The sequence below is a fragment of the Diabrotica undecimpunctata genome, chromosome 6 (assembly GCF_040954645.1).
Source record: "Diabrotica undecimpunctata isolate CICGRU chromosome 6, icDiaUnde3, whole genome shotgun sequence".
In the NCBI taxonomy this organism is placed as follows: domain Eukaryota; kingdom Metazoa; phylum Arthropoda; class Insecta; order Coleoptera; family Chrysomelidae; genus Diabrotica; species Diabrotica undecimpunctata.
In genome coordinates this window covers 143175576-143202402 of record NC_092808.1, presented here as the reverse complement: position 1 = coordinate 143202402, position 26827 = coordinate 143175576, and the positions used below count along the sequence as shown (strand labels likewise).

General features: G+C 34.0%; 1 protein-coding gene across 1 annotated transcript; it reads left to right on the top strand.

Moving 5' to 3' along the window:
- The first annotated feature begins 8902 nt into the window (after positions 1-8902).
- LOC140444022 (uncharacterized) lies at positions 8903-26659 on the top strand. Its single transcript, XM_072535603.1, has 5 exons — positions 8903-9417; positions 17135-17352; positions 19530-19757; positions 21090-21673; positions 21947-26659. The coding sequence occupies exons 1-5, from the start codon at positions 9121-9123 to the stop codon at positions 22177-22179; spliced, it is 1560 nt and encodes a 519-aa protein (XP_072391704.1). The 5' UTR covers positions 8903-9120; the 3' UTR covers positions 22180-26659.
- The last annotated feature ends 168 nt before the right edge of the window (positions 26660-26827 follow it).

Here is a 26827-nt window from a genome sequence, read left to right as displayed (position 1 = left end):
CCTCTTACGATTGGCGACAATAACTCATTGGAGCAGATGTTCAAAATGTCCACCTCCTAGTCGATGCTAAACAGATTCAATGGAATTGTTTAAATATTCTGCAGATATTTGGCCAGCTACATCAATTAATCTCTGACGCAAATCATCTTAATTTTAAGGCTATGTTTCGTAAACGCCATTTTTTATATAACCCCACAAGAAAAAATCAAGTGGAGTTAAATCGGGTGACCTGGCAGGCCATTCGATTAAACCTCTTCGTCCAATCCAACGATCAGGAAAATTTTTATCTAAATAATAACGAACGTTCCGTCCTTGATGAGGTATAGCACCATTTTGCTGAAACTAAACGTGCTCTAAGTTATTGCCCGCAATCTCCCTTATTTCTGGAGTTATATGCAAGTTGTCTAAAACCATATCTGCTGCTGGATTCCAGTCACCACCAGAAGTTGATCGAAAATCTCAGAACAACAAATGAAGCTGGACCTTCGAGTTCCCAAATGCTACAGGTCAATAATGCACAAAATCATGCTTTTGTAGAAAAGAATGGGCAAACTAATATAACTTATAATAATTGTACATTTAATATTGTTCACAAATAAATAAAGATTATGTTTCGTTGATATGGTGCATTAATTGTCTCGTGAAATAGTCTTGTCGAATATCATTCGAGAGAAAATTATTTACCGGCAAAATTTTTTAATTTTATTTCAGGTTTGTTGCCTTTCGACAATTTTCGCTTATAAATTTTGACAAAATCACTCGACTGACGTCTTGTCAGTCAATCATTTAACTCTCAAAATTTAATTCGCGAAAATTGCCAGGCAACAAGCTTTCATACCAGTCAAAAATATTACCGGCAAAATTTTCTCTCTTATGATATTATATACAAAAAAATTGATTTCCTCTTAATTATACCTCCGAGGGTGGGTGGGGATGGAAATTATTATTGTACTAAATACAGAATCCCAATCTGCAATAAAAATGGGGGTATAGATATAAGATTTTAAAGTTGCCCCTTGCTCTATCCCTAGGGACTTATATCACTTTATTAATTATAGCAAAGAAAATATAAAGTAAAAAGAAATATTTGTTCATCAAAACCATATTATGTTTCTGAGAACAAAATTCCGAATTATCTACAGTTTAAACGGATGTGGAGATGATATCGTATGTTAATAATTTTTGCACCTGGTCAAACAGTAATGCACTAACTCCTATGTACTTTTGATAAAATTCTTATTGGGAAAATATTATTTACATAAGTTTATAAACCTAATGTCTGTGTCACAAAATAATCTGTAATAAAATAATAAATAATTTCATATTTTTTTCTTATGTGTTCTTTGGTTTAATATACAGAATAAACTCAAGGGCTGAATAAAATGTTACGTTGGAAGATACTAGTGAGTTGTGTTTTGCAACAGCTTACAACACAATAAAATAAATAACTATTATATTATTAATTTAAATAAATAAATAATATTAAATAATTAGAGTAGAACACGTGTATACCTCGAATATAAAATGGCTCCAGGAAATGGAAGAGATCGTCAAGAACGATCTCAACAGAAAAACAATTGAAAATGTAAGTATTATACTACGTATATTTTGCATGTATAATTAGTTTATAATTATTATATTTCATATTATGATTATCTAATCATTATGTCCTGTCATGAAACAGCACCTGCTCCACTAAAAAACTGAAGAAACTTTATCTCGAAACTCCCTTGCAAGTCGTGCTGACTGCTTGACATTCTGTTCAGTGATAGATGGTAGGGCACATATGACTTCTCTTCACCAAACAGCTTCGGTAATTGTTCCGGTATTAGTGTCTTCTTCGTCAACACAATGTATGGAAATTGTGAGACGTAATCATTTATGGAGGGCACACGAAGCTCGAATTATTTTATCGATTGTTTTTACATAAGTTGGTATGAGTTTTGAAAAATTCTAAACCTACTTGCCAGTATGCCGAATCCATTTTCAACGATTCTATGTGCTCTAGCCAATCTATAATTGAAAATTTTCTGTATTTTTGTAAGATGCATTCCACTGTATGGTTTCAATAAATACGTTTTCAACGGAAATGTTTCGTCTCCGACCAAAAAGCCATCTTTTGGTAACATATCATTGTCAAGTTGGTAAGTAAAGAGCTGTTTCTAAAAATTCCATCATCAGAGTTTCTTCCATTCACACCAATATTCACATAGCGAAATCAATAGTCATGATCAACAACAGCCATCAGAACAACGCTGTTCGAGCTTTTGTAATTGAAAAATTCACTCCCACACACATGTTTGTCATCAATAGCACCGAGCAACCAGAAAAATTCCACCTAGTTTTAAAGCTATGTTTTATTTTTCCCATTCTTCAGTATTCTCCGGTACCTGAAACAATAATTTTGATTTGTTATAAACGAATCAGCCAGCCAACGAAAATGATGATACTGAATAGAGTGCTTCTACTTTAGATTCCCAAATTATCGCCAGTCAACAAGTGAATAAAGTCAAAGACACGAGTACCACGCCCACAACTTCTCAACCAATCAGTAACAAGACTGACACTCCTTTGCGAGGGAAGAAGAGAAGCCTAGATATAGGGAAAACTATATCTGATCTGAAAACCCTACATGAAGAGGTTAACTCTGCAGAGGAAACGCCATTTGACATGTTCGGAAAAAGTGTTGCAATGAAACTCAAAACTTTTTTGACGGAAAATGTTTTGCTAAGCCAGGCCAAAATTCAGAGCGATCTGACCGAGATTGAGATACACCACTATCGGACAAGGACCGGATACCTTTTCTTTATCCCAAATTTTAGTAGTCCGGTACCATCCCCTTCAGCTTCAAATAGCACTACTACAAATTTTGATGAACATATGTCTACCAATATTACTGATACCTGATACTACTAATATTATAACATTAGTTCTAAACAACGCTTACAACTTTTGATATTACAATGGAGTGAATTTATATAAAAATTTTGAAATGTATATTTTTCCCCTATTAAAGGCTCAGTTATAAAGACTTATAAGTTGCATTCATTACTTCTGGTATAATTAGTGATATTGAAGTACGAGAAATCCGATAAAAGGCTTGTAGATAACGATAGCTAAGCCCAGATGCCAAATAGGTTAATGCTACTTGTAGTGTAATCCTTGCCGGTATGGCTTCCCTCATTACAGTATCATTGGAGTTATACCTTTCAACAATATATTAAAACGTCCTACTTCCATCCTAAGAAGTGTTTTAAGTTCATGTGGATCTTCAAACTGCAGTTCACCGAAGAGGGTATTTCTAGCACCGAAATTTGGTCTTCTTAAAATCCATTCTTTAGTCCAAAGACGCTTACCGCCACCGCCTTCTCTTAATATATCAGTCAATTCTTGTAAAAGAAGTGGTATAAGCCGCTTGATATACTTTTTAATGTTAGCTTTACGATGCATAATAAGTACACTACGTTCTTGTTTTTTGTGAATCGAAACTGAACATATGACACTTCATTCCGTGCAAGGACCAACTAAAGGGTGCACCAGAAAACTGTAAGGTGTAGTAAATAATTTTATTGTAAACGAATTCTTTTTTCACACCTTTTAATACAATAGGAAGAACGAGAATCGCCATTTGAATTCCAATGTAAAAAATATTTTTTGATCGAGTCCGTCAAGAGCAAGCTGAAGTTTTGCGTAAACTCTTTGTAGCATTATAAGGGATGTAAGGGTCTTTCTTATAAGAGGAACTGAAATAGTTTTTAAACAAGTCTCTTTATCATAAAAAATAATATGTTTATTTCGTTTTTTCTACACACGCTGTTTGTTAGGTGTTTATTAGAACCTCAAATCTATATAATAGATAGATTGAATATATTAAATCTCCTGTAGCATTATTAATATAAAATAATGAATTTAACGGGTGTTCTCAAAAAAATTGACTATGGTAAAATTTCATATCTGTTAACGTATTAACATAATAACTGTTAAATTATAGGATGTCGACTGTATTTGAAAGAAACAATTCTGTAACAATATTTTCAAACAATTGTTGATGTAGACTCTTAGATTCAGCCCAATATTTCATTCTATCTTCGAGGTCTAGGTAATGTTTGAGCCAATTAAACAATTCAGAACACGTATATACTATTTGTATGCAAAGGAAAGCTTGTTCCTGTCTACGTACCACCGGGAATAATTATATTGTTGTTGTCCCTATTCTTTTCACTAAGTAGAGTCGTTTTGGTGCGTGCTATTCAGTGGCGTTCCTTAACTTTTAAGACTTTTAAGAACCAATATTATCTATTTAATAAATGTGAATTATGTTTTTTAAAACCAAATTTAAATTTTTAAAAAGTCGGATTTTTTTAGTCGAAATTTAGTCTACCCTTAGGAATATGCTAAGTAATGAAAATGAACATCGTTACTTAATATGCTTTTCGTTCAAAAAAAAAAGAAATTTTAAGGCTAAAGTAGCACTGAAGCCTTTATATGGAAGTGATAATAGCTTGCAATTGACAAGGCATGCTTTTGATCAGATTTTGGATCGAATTCTAAGAAAGATTGTCCCATTCCTGTACGAATAGATACTTTCTAGAATTTCTGGGGGCCGGCACATATCTCTGTAAACGTCTTCCCACCTCATTCCAAATATATTCTATGGGATTTATCACATCCTATTATCAGCACGCCATTGTGAGCAAAAGATGTGTTTCAATATGCCGTAATATACGGCATATTGAGGCATATACGGCATATCAAAATACGCTTGAGCGCTTCTCTAACCTGATCGTCGCCACACTTCTATTTGAGCTTGTAAGATAGAATCACGATTCTTCTTCTTCTTCTTATTTTTGTGTAGACATGACTCTATAGGTTTTTTAATGTGCCTCCAGAAAGTTGTCGTTCCATAGTTTTCGTAGTCTTCCTACTGATCATGTTCCTATTGGGGAACCGCCTCTCGCAGTCTTTTCTAATGTATTTGTTGTCTTTGGGCTTATATGATCGTTCCATTCTACTCTTTTATTTCTTACCCAGTTCTTGATGTTCCCCATCTTACATCTATGTCGTGTATCTGTACTTCTAGCTCTATAGTAGTGTTTTACCATCAATGTTTCGAAGTGTTTTCATTCCTGTTGTTTCTAACATCCTTTTTGTCCTCTCTGTGTCAGGTCGTATTTCTGCCGCGTGTGTCATTATTGGTCTGATGACAGTTTTGTAAATTCTGCCTTTCATTTCTTTCCCGATATTTTGATTTCTCCACATCGTTTTATTCAGGAATCCTGTGTCTCTGTGTGCTCTATTCATTGATCTTCTACTTTTGTTTCGAGCTTTCCGTAGCTAGATAGTGTGATGCCTCCAGTTCCAATTTACATCTTAGAAGATTTGCTGTTATACCCATGCAGTTTGTCTATAAGGGGAAGCTAAAATGTTAAATTTTCTGGGGGTTATATAAAATCGGTGCAGCATACGTTGTACATAATCTTCGCTTTGAGAGAGTAGTATTGCTTTGAGAGAGTAGTATTGCGTCGTCTGCATAGCAGATTATTTTCAGTTGTTTTTCTCCCATTTGGTATCCTTTTTTAGTTCTTACTTTTTTTTATTATTTCATACACAATCAGGTTGAACAATAAAGGACTCAGGGAATCTCCTTGTCTTATCCCATTGCCAGCTTCAATAGGGTCAGTTAGTTCTTCTTCTACGTTTACTTTTGTTGTATTGTGTGTTGTGTTGGTAGATATTTTCGATCGTTTTGATTATTCTTAAAGGGATCTCTCTTGCGTACAATAAGTAGATAACGTTCTTTAGTTTGACACTGTCAAATGCCTTCTTAAGGTCCACGAAACACAAATATACGGGTTTATTGTATTTTATTGATTTCCCTTGCACTTGGCTCATTATAAATATAGGTTCGGTGCATGGTCTTCATGACCTAAAACCTTGATGTTCTTCTGCTAGTGTTATAATTTTATTGTTTCGCGATTTATCGGAAAAAAATACAAGACTCCTATTCACGTTTGTCCAAGCCAAGTGTTATCGTGCAAAATTCTATCTGGCAACCCGATATTTACGGTAAAGCAGCAGGTCAGAAGCTTTAATTTAAGAAGATAATCCAGCAGCATGTAGTCGCCTCCTAATTTTCCATTCACTTATATTTGTATTTCGCACTTCTTGTAGACGATTTCGAAGAAAAACTGATGTGACCGTTTGGTTTGTCCAAGTACTAGAAATCGGAAAGCAACCATATCCAATTGTTTTAGTTCTGCTTCGTCCTCAACCAGGACTTCGAGTGAATAGACCAGTTCCTTCGTTCTGCCGCCATACTCATTGCACACTCGAGAGACTTACGCCAACTTTTGCCTACTGCTGTCATCTTCTAAAGCCATTCATAATAAACTAACAATGACAATATTACATAACTATTTGCAATTGAAAGATAAAACAGAAAAAACTATTCTGATAATGGTTTTAAAAAATTTAGGTATAATAGCCCTTTTTTGTTAAACGTTTATTTACTATTTTTATCGGGAATAAGCTACAATTTTACTTTCATCATCATCCAGCCTCAAAAGTCCACTGCTGAACACAGGCCTCTTCATCGTATTTCCAACCCCATCTATCTTGCGCAGCTCTCATCTAGTTTTTATTTAGTCTTCTTAAATCGTCAGCCCATCGTGTAGGTGATCGACCGACGCGTCTCTTGTCTTCCCTTGGTCTCCATTCCAATAGCCTCTTTGTCTGTCGCCCATTTGTCATTCTAGCTATGTATTCTTCCCATCTCCATTTTATTCTGGATATCCATTCGATGACGTTAGTCACCTTGGTTCTTCTCCTGATCGCTTCGTTTTTTGTCTTGTCTTGCAGAGTTATTTCCAACGAATGGATCGCTCCATTCTCCTCTGTATGACTTTCAGTTGGACAGCCGAGGCTTTTGTTAAGGTAAGTGTTTCTACTCTGTATGTAAACACTGGGAGGACGCCTTGATCAAATACTTTTCTCTTTAGGCATATGAGCAGCTCACTTTTAAAAGTTTCCTTTCCTTAGTTTCCATATGCTTCTTACCCAAGACCGATTCTTCTGAATCATAATTTCATTACTAGGTATTTACATTTATTTACGAGTTATATGACTTAAAAATGAAGTTTCCTCATTTGTATCTCAAGATCTCTATACTTGGCACTCTTTTTGTTGTCTTTAACATGCAGATTACTGTTTTTAGGTATCTTTACATCAGTTATTGTTGTTTTTCTAGTTAGTTTATTAACTATTAATTGTATGTAATCACAGTACGGTCCCAGTATAGCTTGCAATTATTGTTCTTTTCAAGCATTCTGTCAGCGAAATATTGATAATAAGGGAGATGGTCGATTTGAAGAAGTCCCATTTTGTTAGCTAGTTCTTCATGAATAATCTTTCCTACTGAGTCATGGTGTTCTTTATAATCAGTACCGACAAACGCCTGGCAGCCCCCGGTAAGATGTTGGATGGTTTCTTGGGCTGGATATCCATATCGGCATCTGTCGTTTTGGGCCTGAGGGTATTTGACAATATATTTGAGTTAATTTTTGGTTGGAATAACCTATTCTGAATGGCAAGTAGGAAAATTTTTGTTTTGGGAAACATCTTTCCTGATATCAACCAATAATTTGAGGTTGTGTTGTCGAAATGGTCTTAACTAGTCTCGTTGAGTCACCTAGGCACTGGTTTACCCATCCAGGTATATATTTTTATTGCTTTTAAAGATGGTTCATGCGCATCTTTTGTTTCCTAAGTTTAAGCGGTGTCACCAACTGCGTAAATTGCGCTATTTAAAGTAATATAATTAGAGAGTTTTTGTGCAAGCAAATACGTATACATAACGTATCTTTTTCACATATAAGCATGCGCATTAATGGTTGAACTAACGTATCTAGATACGTATTACCTAACTTAACCGGCTGGTTCGTTACGTTCATAGGCATCCCTATCGAGCCGAAGGTAACTGAATGCAGAAGGGGATCTTACCCGATTACCAAAATTTCAACATCCACATTTCATAAGCACACGTGGTACGTGTTTTTTCACGTTTGTGGTTTGTTTATGATCAAGTATATTTGTTCGACTTCACTTCAGCAATGAAGATGATTTGTTCTTGTTGAAGCAAGTCGTAGGCAAGAATCTTTACGACCATCCAGAAAGGTGGAATTTAATCCAAAAGTGAAAAATATTTTTACATTTTATATCAGACATGGTATCAAAATTAAAGCGGCCGTATACCTAGTTGTACAAGATGTGGAGAAGAAGGGCATCTTCTATGTCTTCGTCTTCTTCATTATCAATAAAGGCACCTACATTTAATATCGCGTCCATCTCAAAAATTAAAAATTGTTCAAAAAAATATTTGTTATTTATTTTGAATATCAAAAATAGGGTTAAATGACAAGGACAAGACTGGCACTGACAATTTATTAGTTAATCACTAATTCGATGAGGGCAACACTATCGTTACGTTTCGTGCAGAATTTTAACTCTCAATTTAACGTTCATCTTCTTCGATACGTTAGTTCTTTACGTATAAGGAGATACGTTACGTTAGGTAGTTACAAAAACTCCCTATTATTATTATTTTTATTGCAAACTTCCAAATAATACTAACACGAGTATTTTTGTAAATACTAATTTGTTTTTTTTTTAATAAATCCTAATTTAATACTAAAGAAATAAACAGTAGATGCATTTAAATTGTATTTTTTTTCCAAGATAACAGGATAACATTAATAATAAGTTTAGTTATCAGTTTGAAGTCTAGCGCAAATATCTGCAAATAAAAAAATCGGGAACAAACAAATTTTGCTGATAAGATACGCCTATGTAATCTACCCCATCCTCACACATGACGTTCGGCATATGCAGCTGTGTCCCCCTTATTCCAACCGTTACGCTCTAGTGTAACCACCAGTCGCACTTTTACCTTTCTATCTATCGACGGCCCTTTAAAATACCGGCAAAATAACCGTCAAAACATCTACGCAGTTATAAAATATTTTTTATTAGTTTTTGAACAAAAATATAAGTAAATTTTTCAGTGAGTGTAAAGTGTAATGTTTTGCATTTTGTTAATTATTCTATTGATGAAAAGTGTTAAGTATGGCTAAAAACCCAAACTCTTATTTAAATCCCGCTTTTTGTCAACAAAGTGAGTACCCCAACAATTATCCCCCTCGTGTGTTAAGTCCCAAAAGTGTGCGGCATTCCCCTGTTGGTGCTCAGTGCATTCCCCAAAATGTTGATCAAGCGGGAGGACGGAATGATATCCAACATATCGAGGAATGTTTGGAGGAACAGGAGTTTTATGAGGAGGTTCTAGTTGATGATAAAGGATTTATAACGGATAAAAAGTTTGTTGTTGTAGCACAGAATAACGAAGGAAAGAAGTATATACAGGTAAGAATAATGTTTGAGCTAAAAATTGCCTTTTACATAAATCATTTTTCGATATTTCGTAACGAAAATAATTCATTTTTCCTTTAAGCTTTTTTAAACTTTATTTTTCGTTTTAGAAGAAATTATTTAAAAGATATTACTAAGATATGACTGTTGCGTATTACTATTTTGTTTTTGTCCGAAAATCTCGTAATTTCATATAATGTTCTCAAGGGTATTTATTTCAAAAGCTTTTATCTAGTATGTACACTGAGCGACAACGGGACGACTTAATATCTATTAGAAAAAGAGCCTAAACCAAAGTTATCCCTTAAAAAGTCACAGTAAATTACGAAGTCAATGTTTGTTGTATATGTTTATTATTTTATTGTTTAAATTTAGTTGTCTCTCTATTTCTCCAGTGCCATCCCTCCTTATGGAGTATTGAATGTTTGTGTGTTTCTTAGCCAAAAGAGTAAGATCAGCTGGCTGGGTCAGAGAATCTTCTTTCTTATTACTTCTTAGAATAAACTTTGTACTAGTTTCATGTCTGGAAAGTAGGCGTATCCATTTTATAAGACCGAATTCAGACCAACACTATAATTTCTTACGGAAAGAAAACATTATTGCTGTAGCCGTTTGAGAGAAACAGTGGATAAGAAAACTTTACGGTAAAGCTAGTATAGCCATAGCTATACGTCAGCAAACCATCCAAATCAAATCAAATTATCCTCTAGCTCAAAACACACTCCCGGAAAAGAAATAATTTATTGCTGCAACCGTTTCCGAGAAACAATGATTAACTTTACGGTAAAGCTAGCATAGCTATAGCTATATCTCGGCAAAGAAAAGGAGTACAAGACCCATCTTGGCGGCATATTTTATTTCTGATTAATTTCTGTTGATTGGTACATTTACCAATTTCCAAAAAATACCCCATCATCCTCATATCGCAAAACTCATCCCTGCAAAAATCAAGATATTGGCCAAAAACGTTAAAACCAGAAATGTGACCCGGTATGAATTATTTGCTAATTTATTACTGAAGTTTTATGCCAAAAACCACTTTATTATTGCAACCGTTTCCCAAAAATCGACACCTAATATGAAAAAAATTGTAACTCGCTTTTGCTTAGTTTAGACCAATTTAAAAAAATGTCCACATTTTATTTTTTTACTTCGTCAGTTTGAATATTTTTTGTAGTTTTCTTAATCCATATTTTATAGCTTTTCCTCAGATTTTCACTTTCACGTATCGTATTGTTGTTAAAATTACTGGTCCTGATTTAGGTTGAATTACAATACTAAGTTTTACAAGAATTTTAGGTGAAGATCATTGTAAGTGGTTTATACAATAAAAATTTTTATTTCAAATCCTTAGTAAAAGGTATATAATAAAATACCCCAACGGGCTATATCACAAATACATTACAGAACGTTTTCGGAACGTAAATTCCATCATCAGTGTAACCTGAAAGTATATAACCACTTTAATTAAAAGAACGTATGTAAAATTTAAAATGTTGACTAATGTTATGCACAATGTGGTTAATACTTAAAAATTATACATGCTATGAGCCACTAAAATATATGGTGAAAACCCTTTAAATGTTGTTAATTTATAGATATGTTACATTATATGTTATTATAAATTAGGATGTTTAAGTTACCGTTGGAATTGGTAACATGGCAACGTATGGCTCTACATCGGTTACATGGTCCTGAAACAAAGTGTCTTCAAGGACCTGTTGATAACAACTGATAAAAATGAAAATATTCACATGTTAGGACGGATGTCGGAACAAACCAGTCAGTGCAACTTACGGTAGTTGTCTAAAAATGACAGAAGCCAGCATTATTTAAAATTGAATAAATTAAAATTATACCTAATAATATAACAGTATCAAAAATCAATGTTGTAGTCTGTAATGTGAATTTGTCCTATATTTATGTTGAAAAACATTGAAAACATTTGTTTTATAAATTGATTTAGGTAGACTGGAGTACATGAAATTTTGTATGTATCGATAGGCAACCAACTATACATGTGTCTAAATTTGTTCTTAACTAAAGATTTCAACAACAGTTCCTGTATGTTATGAAACATTTGCGACCTAGGAAATAGTAAAAAAGGCATATGTAGGAAGATGGTTCTATAAAATTTGTTGATGAGGAGTGATATAGTAAATGATATGTTTGAATGTGCTGTAGAGATGAAATTTGAATATGAAAAGAATGTTTTTGTAATGTAATGTTCATGTGTTGCTTAGCTTATAACTTAAGCATGGAAGGCCCTCTATGTCAGAAAACAACATTTGGTACCTGGTAAATATAATAGATTTTTTAAGTTATAAGTTCATGAACATAAATTACTGGTTCGGTGTGAAGAATAAAGATGGTAAGTTGTTTTGTGTGTTGGCCAGTATGCAAGATAAACAGAAAATTGATGGCTAAAAGGTGGTTTGGTATTGTATTGTTCAAACATTGCTCAAGTTAAAGCGTTGCAAGGCTTGTAGCGACCGTTGATTTTGAATGTCAGTTACGTGCGCGAAATCAATGTTCAATAAAAATTTGTATCAGATCGACGGTAAAAATTCGATATCTTTTGATCCAAGCATCTTATCGACAAAAATCAAGATGATTTTTAAAGCTAAAGAGTGCAACTTTCAAAGAGTTTTTGTATTTTGCCGCGAATAAACTCAGGTTTTATAAAGGTGTTAAATAAACGTGGCAAGAATTTTGCCATTTTTTAAGATTCTCGTGAGATCAATAAAATTGATCACTTTCATTGACCAGTCATTTAAAATATGAACAAAAAACCCAGAATTAAATGTTTTACATTTCAACCAATCGCACATCACATGAAGTGCCTCCAAGAAGAAGGTTTTGGGTGCAGTTTATAGCAGAAGTTTATTTCTGTTGAAAAACGTATTAGTTTTATTAGATAAAAAAAATTTAAACATTTTAGATTGTTTGTTATGTGAAAGTTTAAATCCAGTTATTTTTAAGCATATTTCAAATTCGTCATATTTGTTCCCAAACCCAAAACTAAAATTTCATGCCATAGGTTTTGAAAGTTAGGCTCTAGTAATCGAAACTTTATAGCCGGTTTATTTTGATGGACCTAATAATATCAGGTTTGTCATACAGGCGGTAAAGTTTGAAATTATAGCGGCTACGTCATAATCCGCCCTCCTGTACTCCTCCATAGATATGCCGGAGGATTGTGCATTCAAAGCATCTTAAACGTTCTTTATCGCTCTTTGTCATCGTCCATGTTTCCGACGCGTAGGTGAGGATGAGCTTAATAAGAGTTCTGTATATCACCAGTTTCGTTCTTTTTGTAACTAGGCTTGTTGTTAAAAATTTTTTTAATCCATAATAGGCTCTATTTGCCAGATATATCCGTCTGTTAACTTCTGCACTTACTGCATTATTCTGAATAATTTGTGAGCCTAGGTATATAAACTCTCTTATTCCTTCGAAAGTATATATTCCGATCGTTAGATCTTCGGGTTGTGATGCTTGTATATAATTTGATACTTTCATATACTTCGTCTTACTAGTGTTAACCTCTAGTCCCATTCTTTTGTTGCTACTTCAAGCGCCTTGAATGATTCGACCACGTCCGCCTTTCTTCTTGCAATAATGTGGATGTCATCGGCGTACGCTAGTAATTGTACGCTGCGATTAATAATAGTTCCTCTGGTTGTTATTCCAGATTCTCTTATCGCTTTGTCTAGTGCAATATTGAATAGAAGGCATGATAGGCTGTCTCCTTGTCTAAGTCCTATCTGAGACTGGATTGTTCTTGAAACTCCGTTCTGCACTCTAACTTTACACTCGACTCTTGAGAGGGTCGCTTTCACCAATTTTACTAAGTGTACTGGTATGCTGAATTCTATCATGGCCTTCATCAACAAACAGGTGATGAGTATCAATGCTATACTCATCAATGTTTTTTCCAGAGCTTGCCTTACAAGGAATATTTGATCGGTCGTTGATCTTTCTTTACGAAACCCACACTGATATTTACCTATTATGTCTTCACAATATCCCGATAGTCGGTCGTAAAGAATATATACCAATATTTTGTATGTTACGTTTGGGAGGGTTATTCCTCTGTAGTTGTCACATATTGTTTGATTTCCTTTCTTGTGGATAGGTACAATTATACCTACATTCCAGTCTTCTGGCAACTTTATTTGCTTCCAGATCAGTTCTATCAGTCTACATATACAGTATGTCAGGTTTTTTTTGTCATGCTTTAAAAGTTCTGAAGGAATGCCATCTGCCCCAGGAGCTTTGTTTTCTTTCAATTTTTGTATAGCTTGGATGACTTCTACCTCTGTTGGGATCATCTTTCTCTCTTTCGTCGTCAATGTCCTCGAGTTGGATTTCTGATTCGTGGAGCCCTGTCTCACCTCTTATATTTAGCCTTTCCTCGAAGTTTTCTGCCTATATTTCTAGTATCTTGTCCTTATCACCAATGATCTCCTCTGTTCTATTTTTAACGATTGATAATCTAGGTTTTAATTCTTTCCTGTTCTGGTTAATCCTCTTGTAGAACTTTATCGTTTCTGCTTGTGCCTTATAGTTCTCTAGTTCTTTGAGTTGGCTCTCTATATGCTCTTTCTTCTTTTTTTTTAAGTATTCTTTTTGCTTCTCGTCTCAGCTATACTCTTCCTATGTTTGTCTCGTTCTTCGCCCTTGCAGTCTTCTATATGCCTGATTTTTTCTTTCCGTTGCTTGTGCGCATTCCTCATCGTACCAGTCTGACCTAAATTTTTTACGTTTCTGCTTTCCGATAACTTCAGTTGCCCCTTCTTCCAATATGGCTCTACACTGCCTCCAATAGTTGTTAATATCTTCAACTATAACATCCGTGCAGCCTTCCAGCTTGCTTTCGAGACTTTTCTCGAATCTCTTAGCTATCTCAGGGTTCTTCAACGCTTCTACTTTAAACCTTTCCTCTTTAACTCCTTTTTCTTTCTTTGCATTGGAGATTCTGGCTCTTAGTTTAGCTTGTAGTAGGTAATGGTCCGTGTCTATGTTCGCCCCGCGTCTTGCGCGTACGTCTATCACGTCGCTGAAATGTCTTGAGTCAACCACTACATGGTCGATTTGGTTTACGATGTGCGGTTGTCGATAAGACACTTGAATCAAAAGATATCGAATTTTTACCGTCGAGTTGATACAAATTTTATTGAACATTGATTTCGCGCACGTATTTGACATTCAAAATCGACAGTCGCTTCAAACGTGTTTTGTGAGAGAACGGTTCATTCTACACAAAAAGTAATAATAAATATTTTTGTTTAAAATTATCTCAGCGACATTTTTTATTTGAAATATTTTTTTCTACAAAGTGGTAAACTTTTTAGCATCTTTTGGGATCTCAAAATTAATATTCTTGGCAAAATTCATCTTGTTCGTATGATTTTTAGAGGTTGAGTGGCATTGACGACTGGAGTATACTAACAAGAAGTAAATAAAATAATATCTGCAAGATTCATTTATTACAAAATGAGTATTTGCAAATTATAAAAGAGTTTATAATATTTGCATAACAGTAACCTTCCGCAGATCCAATATCAAAGATAGTAAAATTATACACTTTAAACTTCTTTTTATAATAAAACAATGATACCTCTGATTGGGGTAGTTATTATTTTTTGCAAATCAAAGTAGGCAGTTACAACTGTTGCTGTTTTCTTAGAAATCTCTTTATCACGATTTTTGGCTTCACGTGCAACAGATTTTTTTGCAATATATCTCTCTCTCTCTTCAATCCTGACCCCCCGGAGGGAGTGTAGTGGTCATCGTGATTGCCCGTCTCCAAAAATCGCTGTCTTTGGTCATTTCTTTTAACTCAAGCATAAGTCTTTTGCATATGCCTATAATTTGATCGATCCATCTTGTTGAAGATCTTCTTCTTGGCCTTCTACCTTTCCTTGGGTAATAAGTCTTTCCATATTTTCTATGTCTGCTCTCATAACATGTCCAAAGTATTTTAATTGTTGGAGATGAACTTTGCTGGATGGCCGTTTGCTGACTTTTAGCTCATTTAAAATTGAATTATTTGCCCTTTGGTCGGTCCACGGAATTATTAACATTTTTCTCCAACAGAACATTTCAGTGACGTCTATCTTTCTTCTTTCCGCTTGTCGTATGGTCTTAGATTCACATCCGTATGTTTGCAATATGTAAAGCATATTCCTTTTAATCCGGAAACTAATTGTCGAAATCAAATCTTAACTGTCTTTCCTCATATCCCTTTTCTATTTGGTCTTTCTCTGCTTTAGTGTTATGTAAATTACAAGTGAGACTGATTTTCGATGCAAAACGCCGATATTAAACTCAGTATTGAATATGCGTCTACACTGACTTTTGATGGCTGGCTTATCGCATGGGTGATTCTCTAACATCCATTCATTAGACAGTGAATATAATTTGGGAACATTAAAGACTCATCAAAATACATCTTAGTTGTTCTTTTCTTGCGTAGTGGGATTATTGTGCTGGAATAGTGTTTATATGCGCACGAATGGAATTTTTTCATCTCCAGCATTTGCTCTGTTCTTATGGCGACCAGGCATATCTACAGGTATAAAGCCCCCACCTTCCTGACTATCAATTTTTTTGAATAGCGTAGTTAACCACATATCTGTTATGATAAAAGTGCCAAAAATGTTTTTTTACAAACTTATAGTCGGTGTTCTGCTAACTGCAAATTATATTCATATGTCCAGTTTCTTTTGGACTCTTTTAACTTTTCAACCTTTCTCTCCTGTCTGAGAACATATCTACATAAGTATTTGCTCTGTTTGTCATGATCAGCCATTTCGCAAAATTAAATAGATTGACTCTATCATTTTTAGATAATTTCGATTTACATTTTCTGTTACATTTATCGTTACATCCAGGTCCCAATTATTTCATTTTCGTTACTTTTTCAGTTTTACTAGTATTTTCTTGGCCAGAGTTCCACAGCTTTTTCATTTTCCAAACACTTTGATCACTTTATCTCTCCCTTCCCAGATTTTTCTTCTTTGGGTATTGTTTTTTCTTAACATACGTATTTAATGATGAATTTATACCTTTGGTGTATGTAGAAGATTCCACTGTCCATGTATCTTGGGTATGTAATGCACTGTCAACATTTGTTACCTTATTTTTACCAGTAGAATTTAGTTATTTTTAGTTTAGTAGTAAATGATATATGTAGGTGCTATTATTTTTATTTGAAATTATAAACTAGTATTTTCACGCGAGTTTTTAAAATTTAAGACCTGATCACTATGCTCAGTAGTTAATAATAAAGAATTTACTTCTTGTCTGTCATCTTCCTGATTAGAAGAGCCTGTTAAATTAATTTGAATGTTATTTATAGTAATATTCCACTACCTTGCTTTCTTGTATCACAACTTACAATGAAGTTGTAAAAACTTACTTAATAAATTTTTCGAGAAAACATTGTATACAATGTTACAATGTTATTAAAAAAATATTGATCAATAATAAAATTTTTCAATATTGTAACATTGGTTATAACGTTTTTTTCCACCAAGTGATTCCAAATTTGCACTTACAGTGAGGTTATTTTGTTAAATAACTTTATATTTACATAAGATAGGATAAAAGTAATTAGATCAAAATCAAGATTATCCTTTATAGATATTATTTAATCCATAGTTGAAATATATTGTAAGTAGAGTTATAAATCTACCTGCTACAGATTCCGCCAAATGAAGATCGATATGGTAGTAGATATGGATTTTCTCAAAGTGAGGAGCGAAAAGGAGCAAGATATGGATTACCTACCCCAACCAAACCGAAGCTTACTAGAAGCCAAAGTCAACGATATGAATACATCCAAATGCAAGAACAAAAAATAACCCCTAAGAAACCTCAGTATCACGAAGATGTTGAGGTGTCTCCAGGACGAGTACACAGGTTTGTATATACTTTCACATAGTGTTAGAATTTCTTAGATTTCCTTTTGAAAGGTGTCTGTTATAAACCGGTTATACTGCGGTCAGTTTGCTTATTGTAAATATTCCATTCTAAAATTCGGGAACCCTTTACTAGGTCCCCAAAAAGTGTTTGCCACCTGCTATCTAATGTTTAGCAATCTTGTAACATATGATAGACTATTTTATGTTCTCTGCTACAAAGTCTGTAGCTTACGTCTTCATGAAACAGTCTCATTGTATGCAGGTGTTTCTTGACTGGCGCATGTCTAGTAAGGAACCTAAAAGTAAGGGTTACAAGCCTAAGGGATGCTCATAAGGATGGCTTTTATACCTAAACATGGCCAAAATCAGACAGGAAAAAGCTAGGCTACTGAGTCATGAGTCACGAGCTAGGAATCGGCACAGAGCGGAAAACCAAGATCTAACTGATTAAAGCTAGTTTATTGGCCTATTTCTTTTTCCCTCTAAGCAGTCTAAAATTAAAGGTTAAATTATCATTTTTTTATAATTATACCACATTATCAAGCATTAAGACATGTGATGAAGACATGAGAAATATGGAAATACGTGCTTGGCGGAGGAAGGCGATGGATAGGGACGACTGGAGAAAAATTCTTGGGGAGGCTAGGACCCACACAGGGTTGTAAAGCCAAAATGATGATGATATCAAGCATTAATCTTTATACACAATATGGATAATTTCTGTGAGTTATCGTAACTAGGACCTTATGAACCTAGTCTGTATGATAATGGATCCGTCTTAGGAGATCTAAGTATCTGAAGGGCTCATAAATGGGCCTTGCCCCGATCTCATTATCATCATCAACCTGTATGCGTTCACTGCTGGACATAGGTCTTCCTCAGCTCTTTCCATCTGTCCCTGTCTTGTGCGGCTTGCATCTAGTTATTTAACATGCTTCAGGCCGTCAGTCCATCTAGTTGGTGGGCGTCCTCTGCTCTGTATTGCTTCTTGCCTTGGTCTCCACTCGACAATACGTTTGGTCCATCGATTGTCTGATAATCTGGCGACGTGTCCTGCTCAATTCCATTTAAACGACGCGATTTTTTTGATGGCGTCAGTTGTTTTTATTCTAAGACGTATTTCATCGTTTGGGATTCGGTCTCTCAGAGAGACACCCAATATCTGGCGCTCCATAGCCCTCTGAGTTATTTAACTAACATGTCTGGTTATCTCTGCCCAATCTAATTCCATGACGTAAGTACTTATACGATGTAGTTTGCACAATATCCCTTCCATCAAGAGCAATACGAGTATTTTGATTTAGCACCAGATTAGTCATTATTTGCGTCTTGTTTATATTAATCTTTAGTCCGACCTCAAAGGAAGGGTGATATAATTTTTCAAATATTATTATTGCATCATCCGTACAATCGGCTATAAGGATGATGTCATCTGAAATCTCAAATGACTGAGCTTCTCTCCATTTATGTTGATACCTTGTTCGTTCAGATGTGCCTTCTTACAAGTATGTTCTAAAAGCGTTGTGAATAGCTTTGGAGAGACTGTGTCTCCTTGCCGTACTCCTCGCTGTATACAGAATTTATTTGTTTCTTGTTCAGATAATCTTACGCTAGCTGTGGCATTTTGGTAGATACATTTGATTGTGTTAGTGTAAGGATGGTCTATTCGGCATTCTGTCAATGGTTTTAACATTTTCTGATGGCTTATGATATCGAATGCCTTCTCGTAGTCGATAAATATCAGTGCCAATGGTTTGTTGTATTCTGCAGGCTTCTCTATCAGGTTCTTTATCACTAGTAAGTGGTCGTTAGTGCTGTATCTTGATCTAAATCCAGCTTGTTCTCTAGGCTGATAGATGTCTAATTTGGCGTCCCCAGATTTACTATAACCATATTCATGGATTATCGTAAATCTGCAAGAACGATATGCTGTCCATATATATATACATAGAAAAGAAATTTAATCTTTGCAGATAAGTTAAATAGTAAACTCTTAAATATTGGGGAAATCTGCAAGATATATATATATATATATATATATATATATATATATATATATATATATATATATATATATATATAGTTACTACAAACAATCTATTCATTCATTTTAGAATACTAAAGTAGTACTTAATATTATTATTATTCCTGGACTCTTAAATATAAATGTTATAGGTATGCCGTAATAGAAGCTGAAGAAGAAACTGAACTGTCTTCTCAAAGTACAAGATATGCTCTAGTTCCTGTAGACCACTTACCATCGATAACAGCTACCCAACAACAAATGATAACTCAAAACAAAAGTAGATACGAATATATTCAAGAAGAACCTCAACCAGTGTTACCTCAAAGTCCAACTCGATATGAGTATATCCAGACATCACCTAAAAAACCTCAAACAAGGTAACTAACTTTATTTATTACATTATTTTTTTATAATGTATGAGTATGAGTTTATGATCGTAGTCATTATCATTTTAGCAGATGTGTTGTGGTTCATTATTGAGCTTCAGCAACTCGGATAGTTTGATTAATGATATTTCTCCCTGGTCGCGGTCATCTGTTACGCGTACTGCCTCAGTATATTATTTGTTTAGAAGTTTTTTCGTAAGGTCTGTCTATCGATGTGGAGATCTGCAGCATTGAAGTTCCTAAATGAAGTTTTCTCTACAATATTTACTCGATAATGATGTTTAAAGAAGGTGTCTAAATCATTGATAGTCGTTATTAAACATTAAGTTCAAAACGTCACACGAATTTTCAATTCAAAAAATTATCTACGGTGTTTTTGGAACGGGTCATTATCTAAGTTTCCAGCGCCATTAAGTGGCTGTTATTTTTTACCATCTGATCTTTATTGAAAGTTGCCTGTCAAAGGTCGATCAGGTGCGTAGCAAGGGCTGGCGTAACAGTATTTTTATTTTGATTCGGTCCATCTTATGTCTCCATTTTTAAACAGTATAGTTGAATACATCATAAAAATTATTATAATTGCTTTGGTAAAGTCTTTTTTACTTAGGCTTTAAGCATTTAGTCAGCTGCATCAGGTTACTTCTTCTTCCTTTTTATAAGCAATTCTGCTTGTTGATTGGTGGATTAATGGAAGGTTGTCACTCCATCTTTTGAGCGGTCGTCAGATACTTCTGTCGATATGTGATTAATCTCTTGCTATTTTGATGACACGGGTCTCCCCCATTCTGCTTATGTGGTTATTCCATTCTTTTTTTTTCTATTTTGTGTCCATTCATTTATACACTACGTTACATTTTCTTCTAATGTCTTCACTTCTACACTTCTCCTTCTACTTGTTCAATACTGATGCCATCAATTTCTATTTTACATCTGGTTGGTTCCTTGCTGATTACTATTGTTTTAGTTTTCTGAGATGAGATTGTCATATTATTATTAAGTAACCATCAATATGATCAATAACCATCAAGTTACTGCTCAGGTTAATTAAAAGTTATAGAAATTTGATTTTTTTTCCTACCAATAAATGTTCTGTTTTGTATCCATTCTTTTCTTAATATTAATGTTCTCTTTAACTGATAGACGTATTTCGTCTGTTTTTCCTTCGCTGGTTATTATAGGGGTTGCGTTTCAAGCTGACTGTTGGATTTTTGTCATTAGGTCTTCAACCGCTGCGTCAAAGCTATAATCAAACTATATTTTGAAATTATATTTCTAGTTTTCGTCACCTAATCACACCACTTAACTTATTTATTTATTTTTCAGTTGGTCTCATATTCAACAATCTCCGAGACCAGCTAATCCTACAGCTACCCAAAAACTGCACGAAATTCTTTCTACACCAAAGAAACCAACAAATCAACTACTGTTGTCTCCACAATCTGCAAGAAAACTGATGCCACCTCCTCTTTCGCCGATTGCCAAAGAGTTCCAAAGCAAAACAGCACAAAGGATGAAAAAGCCTGCTCCCAAAGCTCAACAGAAGCTTAATTACACTTTAGCTACGAGACAAATAGCTCAAGACAAAAGACACACAGCAATAGTAGCTCCTATGTGCTCAAGTCCTATACAGAGCATTTACAGCGAAACAACGTACTCAAAATCCGACTCCTGGTCAAATTTAAGTATAAGGAAAGCTCCTGTCAAGGCAACTTTGACTTTTTCTGCTATTATGATGGTCCTCTGTGGTGCAGTTACGTCTGGGTTGAGCTTTTATATGATAAAAATTATGGACAGACAGTACTTTCTGGATTTTGGAGTGGTAGCTGGATTTACTTGTTTGATATTAGGATTATTAGGATTTAGAAGTAGGAACATATATTGGTTGCCTAACAGAAACTACATTTCTGGTAAGTTAATTTTTCTTTTCATTGATAATTTTATTTATTATTTATATAATAATTTAAGCTGAAATTATACTAATTATAATGTATATTCAAGTACTAGACGTACAGTTAAAAATAATTTCACTCAAATACTATTGGTTTGTTTGTATATTCTACATTATTGTTTAATGTTACCTCATCAAGCATTTCTGCTTCTGGACTGTGTGTTTGTTTGCCTTACCAAACCTAATTTCCTAGCCAATAATATACAAACTAATTTGATATTATTTTTTTTAGGATACATTATTCTCAGCGTCTTCAGCCTCTTAACCTGCATGGCTTTATTAGTGCTTCTAGTAAAACAACCAAAACAAGGCACACCTCTTGCAGATATGACATCGGGCGCAGTATGTGGTTTCTCTGCGCTTTCGTTAGTTCTCGCCGCACTGGGAATCGTGTCGAGTTATTGCTGTAAATATCCTCCTCCGGATAATAGGGTTCAACACTGTGCACAAGGATTCAGTGTGTGACACACTATTAACATTTCAAACACGTTCATTCCTTTTGTGAAAGACAATAAACTACGGAAAGTGTATAGAGAGTTGCCTATTACTCTTTGCAGTTAAAATATTTTATCAAAAATAAAAAAGTGCCTTTCAAATGTAAAGTGACTGTTATAAACTCTTAGAGAGTTTCTTAAAGCTTTTAACATTGTATAATATATTTATTACATTAGACATATGTCTATTACACAGAAGTGAGAAAATTACTGCCGCGAGCGAGCGAATTTAGGAAGTGGGGGAGATGGGGGAATGGGAGCCACCTAAAGAAAAAATTTTTTGAAACCATATTATTAGCTGTTAAACAAATTTAAATATTGATATAGGGAGGTTTACATGCATATTTTTGTTATATGTAACATTTTCTTAAACAATACTAATTATAATAGAATTTCTATATAAAAAAAAGGATTTTACCCCATTGCCCTATCATGCGGGTAATGGGACACACCAGCTATTTTAATAGTTAAAGTAAGGATAATGTCTAATAAACGCCATATTATATAATATATTAAATTTAAGGAAAATGTTAAAAAAACAAGAACAAAAATGGTACAAAAAACTCTAATTTTGCTTGTCCAAACAAAAATCACAGGCATATCCTTTAGGACTCTCTGCATCCGAACATTCAGAATGTGCCCAAATTCCGCAACTAGTGCACCGATACCACAATGTATTTTTTCCAATATCGTCACAAATAATACATCAAATTCGGTCATTATTAAGATCGTCACATTCATCGTCATCACCACAATCCTGTTTCACTTTCCGAATTTGATGATTAGTCGGAAAGCGCCTTTTTCACTTTTCGTTTGGGCTTTTTAGGTTTCTGTTGGGTTGGGGTTTTAATTTATTTCTGACTTTTTTGCTTGAAGTTGAATATGATTAGCATTTTATGGTGATAAAGCAAGAATCTTTAGATTTTTCTTTAGGGGTTTTATCATTTTTTTGTTGCTCTTTTTACTAATTGTTTGATATTTTCCTTTTCTTCTCGTTCTTGTCTTTTCTTCAAAAAATAGTTTCATTGGGGTTTCAGTTTAAATATTTTTGGATGCTGGTTTTGTCTTAAATTATGTTCTTTGGCATTTCTGGATCGGGGGAAATCATTGAAATACTACTAGAAATTGATGAAGTCTTAAGGCTTCTGTTTGTAGTTTCTTCATCCCATCTTAAACATCCGGGTTAATGCAAATCTGGAATGGCTTCTGGTGGTGTCTTTTTTGTAGGAGTTCTTGGGTGAGTTCTATGAGTTGAGATGTTTATATCTGCGTTATCTTCAAGATTATCTTGTACATCTACGCAAAACTGGTGGTTGATAATCGTCTATAAAATCTAAAAATATAAAATCTGTGTCAGTAAAAATATTTGGCTGAATCGGAAAAATGCCAGTGCATTTAAAACGTAATATTGCTTTGTCTATTAAGGCCACTCTAATTTATGCTTTATCAAAGATACTTGTAACATTATAAGATGTTATCTGAGATAAATTATTCGATTTTATGCATAGATCACAATCCTTATAATATGCCTTTTTCAGAGTTCCAAAAAACGTGACGTTTAACGGCTGCACTTGGTGAGATGAGTGCGGCAATAGTGACAGCATAGCTATATAATTGTTCCTACAATAATTATAGGCTTCAAGCCATATATATTCACCAATTTTTGTGATATTCAGCATCAAAGAACCCGCCTTTAGCTAGTAATGGTGAAAATCGTTTCCTTGGAAACAAAAAAGGGTGGCAAATAAGATCCAATATGGTGCAAATTACCGTAATATTTTTGTCACGTTCCCAACTAGTTGCTGAACCTATTCTTTTTTGTCCTTTTTTGCTAAAATAGTTCCTGGTTCTTAAACCGTTATAATTCCGGTCTCATCCATATTATATACATTTGACTTTTGAAATGTATATTTGTACAGAACAGCTTAAAGATTTTCGAAGAACAGTATGACTTCTGGCTTGTTGAAACCTTTGATACAATTAAAACTTATGGTTTCGAGCTTACGGACGCTAATGGTAGGATTTCGTTTCAAGAAACCTTACAGCTAGCTGGAAGATGGGTATTAGAAAGATGCTTTATCTTAGGATTTTCTGCGCATCTATAGACCAGGCGACAAAATAGCCACCTTGATAAAGCATACAACATGTTGTGAAGCTTTTAATTAGATGGGCAGCTATTTCTTTTTCTTGATTCTAAAACAAGGACGTCTGTCTAGTTGTACCGGACATTGCAAGTTGTCCTTCTTTAATCTTCTCTGTAATGTTTGGTAGAGGATATTACATTGATGGGCTGCTTTTCTTATACCCATTCCATTAGATATCAATCTAGTACCACTTTGGAAGTTTTCTGATGTCCACGAACCTTAATCGATTTTCCTTTTCCATGTCCTGAGCATTTGAAATAAATTTAAAAATGGGTCCACTAGATAATGATCCTCATTATCCAAAGGTGTATTTTTTATAAAAAATGTTTAAAATAAAAACGACATTATTTAACATAAAATCAGATGTGATGCAATGAAACTTTTACTATTTTTACGAATGTATGGTGATCAAATAATTTGAATCTCACAAAAACCAGTAATACGTACGGAGCCAATAGTTATCGCGTGTCGCTAGAATATTGCACAATTTCACTCAACTCTGGCCAACAGTTTAAAACGAGCTGATATAACCGCGATACCTATGAGCCATTGCAGCTCAAGGTCAAGTGTAGAGTGCGTTCAGCAGTTATATTAAGACGTTCCAATCCGTAATAATAAGGTGACTCTCATTACCCACTGGCTATCATTCCCCCATTGCCTCTATCTTAATTTGAAAGAATGCATAATACGCCTATCGCAAGAGTTGTGTACTATATTTTTCTACGAACTATATTTTTTAAACATTAAACAAAAAACATAATATACAAAGTGTGCCTGAGACTGGGTTTAAATCCACTAAACACAATTTATAATTGTGCAAAAAAGATGCAAAAAGTTTACCACTTTTACCCCTGGCTTCACCCTAAAACCCCCTCCGTGTGGGGGGAAAACGGAAAAAATCAATTTAATAAAAATCTGTAGAAAAAAAATGTTTCAAATAAAAAATGTAGCTAAGATAATTTTGAACAACAATTATAATAAGCAGTTTTTCTGTAGAATAAACCGTTCTCTTAGAAACAACGCTTGAAGCGACCGGTGATTTTCAATATTAGGTACGCGAACGAAATCAATTTTAAATAAAATTTATATCAACTCCACTGTAAAAATTCGATATCTTTTGATCAGTGTGTCCTATCGACAAATCTGAAGAAGCGTTTTAAAGGTAAAGAGGGCAGCTTTTGTATGCAGTTTTTGTATTTTGTCGCAAATGAACTCAGTTTCTATAAAGTTGTTAAATAAATAAACGATTTTTACAATTTTTTACGATTCTCATGAAATCAATAATATTTATCACTTCCATTAACTCCGTCATTATGAAATTTTCATTTCTAGATGCCAATCTTCAAAACCCCGAAATTCCGGTATTGAGTTTTGGCAACAAATGTGAGGCATTTGCAATATACCTAAAAAACGCTAAATTTAAACTTTCACGTTACAAACAACCTAAAACGTTTAAAACTGTTATTTTTTTATTACAAGAGTATGTTTCTCAAAACGACACAACTTCAGCTACAAATTCCTTTTTTTTGTGCTTTATTTGTGATGTGAATGTTTAAATTTAGCGATTTTTGAGCATATTTCAAATGTCTCACATTTGTTGCCAAATCACAAAATTTCAGGCTATATGTTTTGAAGATTGGGCTCTTCCTTTATAGAAACTGACTTCATTTGGGGAAATATACAAAAATGTAATATATAAAATGAAATATATAAAAACTGCACTTTTCGCCTTTAAAATGCATTTTGATTTTTGTCGATAGGACAATCATATCAAAAGATATCGAATTTTTACCATCGGGTTGATACATTGATTTCGTGCGTAAATCTTGGTAAATCTATTTTTTCGTTTCCCCCCGTACGATAAGGGGTTTTAGGGGGAAGCCTCGAAGTAAAAGTATTAAACTTTTTTGCATCTTTTTTGGAGCAAAATTCAGCTTGTTCGTATGATAACGTCAATAAACTTATTTTAACTTTCAATTGTGGTTTATTCCCATTAAAATATTATTTACTTTAAAATGCCACAAGAAAATAGCTTCACAATAATATTGTTCGTATGATTTTTAGAGGTCAATCCTCTGACGACTGGACTATAATATTAAAATGAATATTAACGTGAGTGGAAAAGTAGAAACATTCTTTTCTTTTTATTTTTTTTTTTATAGTTGTATATGTGTAAAATGTATAATATATAAAAAATATTTTTATTTTTTAGTGATTTAATCAGTTTTGTAGTCATTCTTTGATATTTATAGTATACATTAAATTTGACATCTGTAGTTAATTAAACCTTTCGCAGCTAAATGCTAATTGTCGTGTTACCAGTGCGCAAGAAATTATCATTTGCGAATAAATCTGCTTTGATAGATAAATAGATTTAGAGAGGTGGCCTTTTGGCCTATTCCACTGCGACCTTTTCAGATCTATTGTGGTCCTCTAGTCCTAGATAACATTCTCTAGCCTGACTCTTTTTAAAAA

Coding starts and splice junctions, on each gene's coding strand:
- LOC140444022 (XM_072535603.1), top strand. CDS start 9,121: ATGGCTAAAAACCCAAACTCTTATTTAAATCCCGCTTTTTGTCAACAA. Junction 17,353..19,529: donor TCTCCAGGACGAGTACACAG/GTTTGTATATAC, acceptor TAAATGTTATAG/GTATGCCGTAATAGAAGCTG. Junction 21,674..21,946: donor TAACAGAAACTACATTTCTG/GTAAGTTAATTT, acceptor TATTTTTTTTAG/GATACATTATTCTCAGCGTC.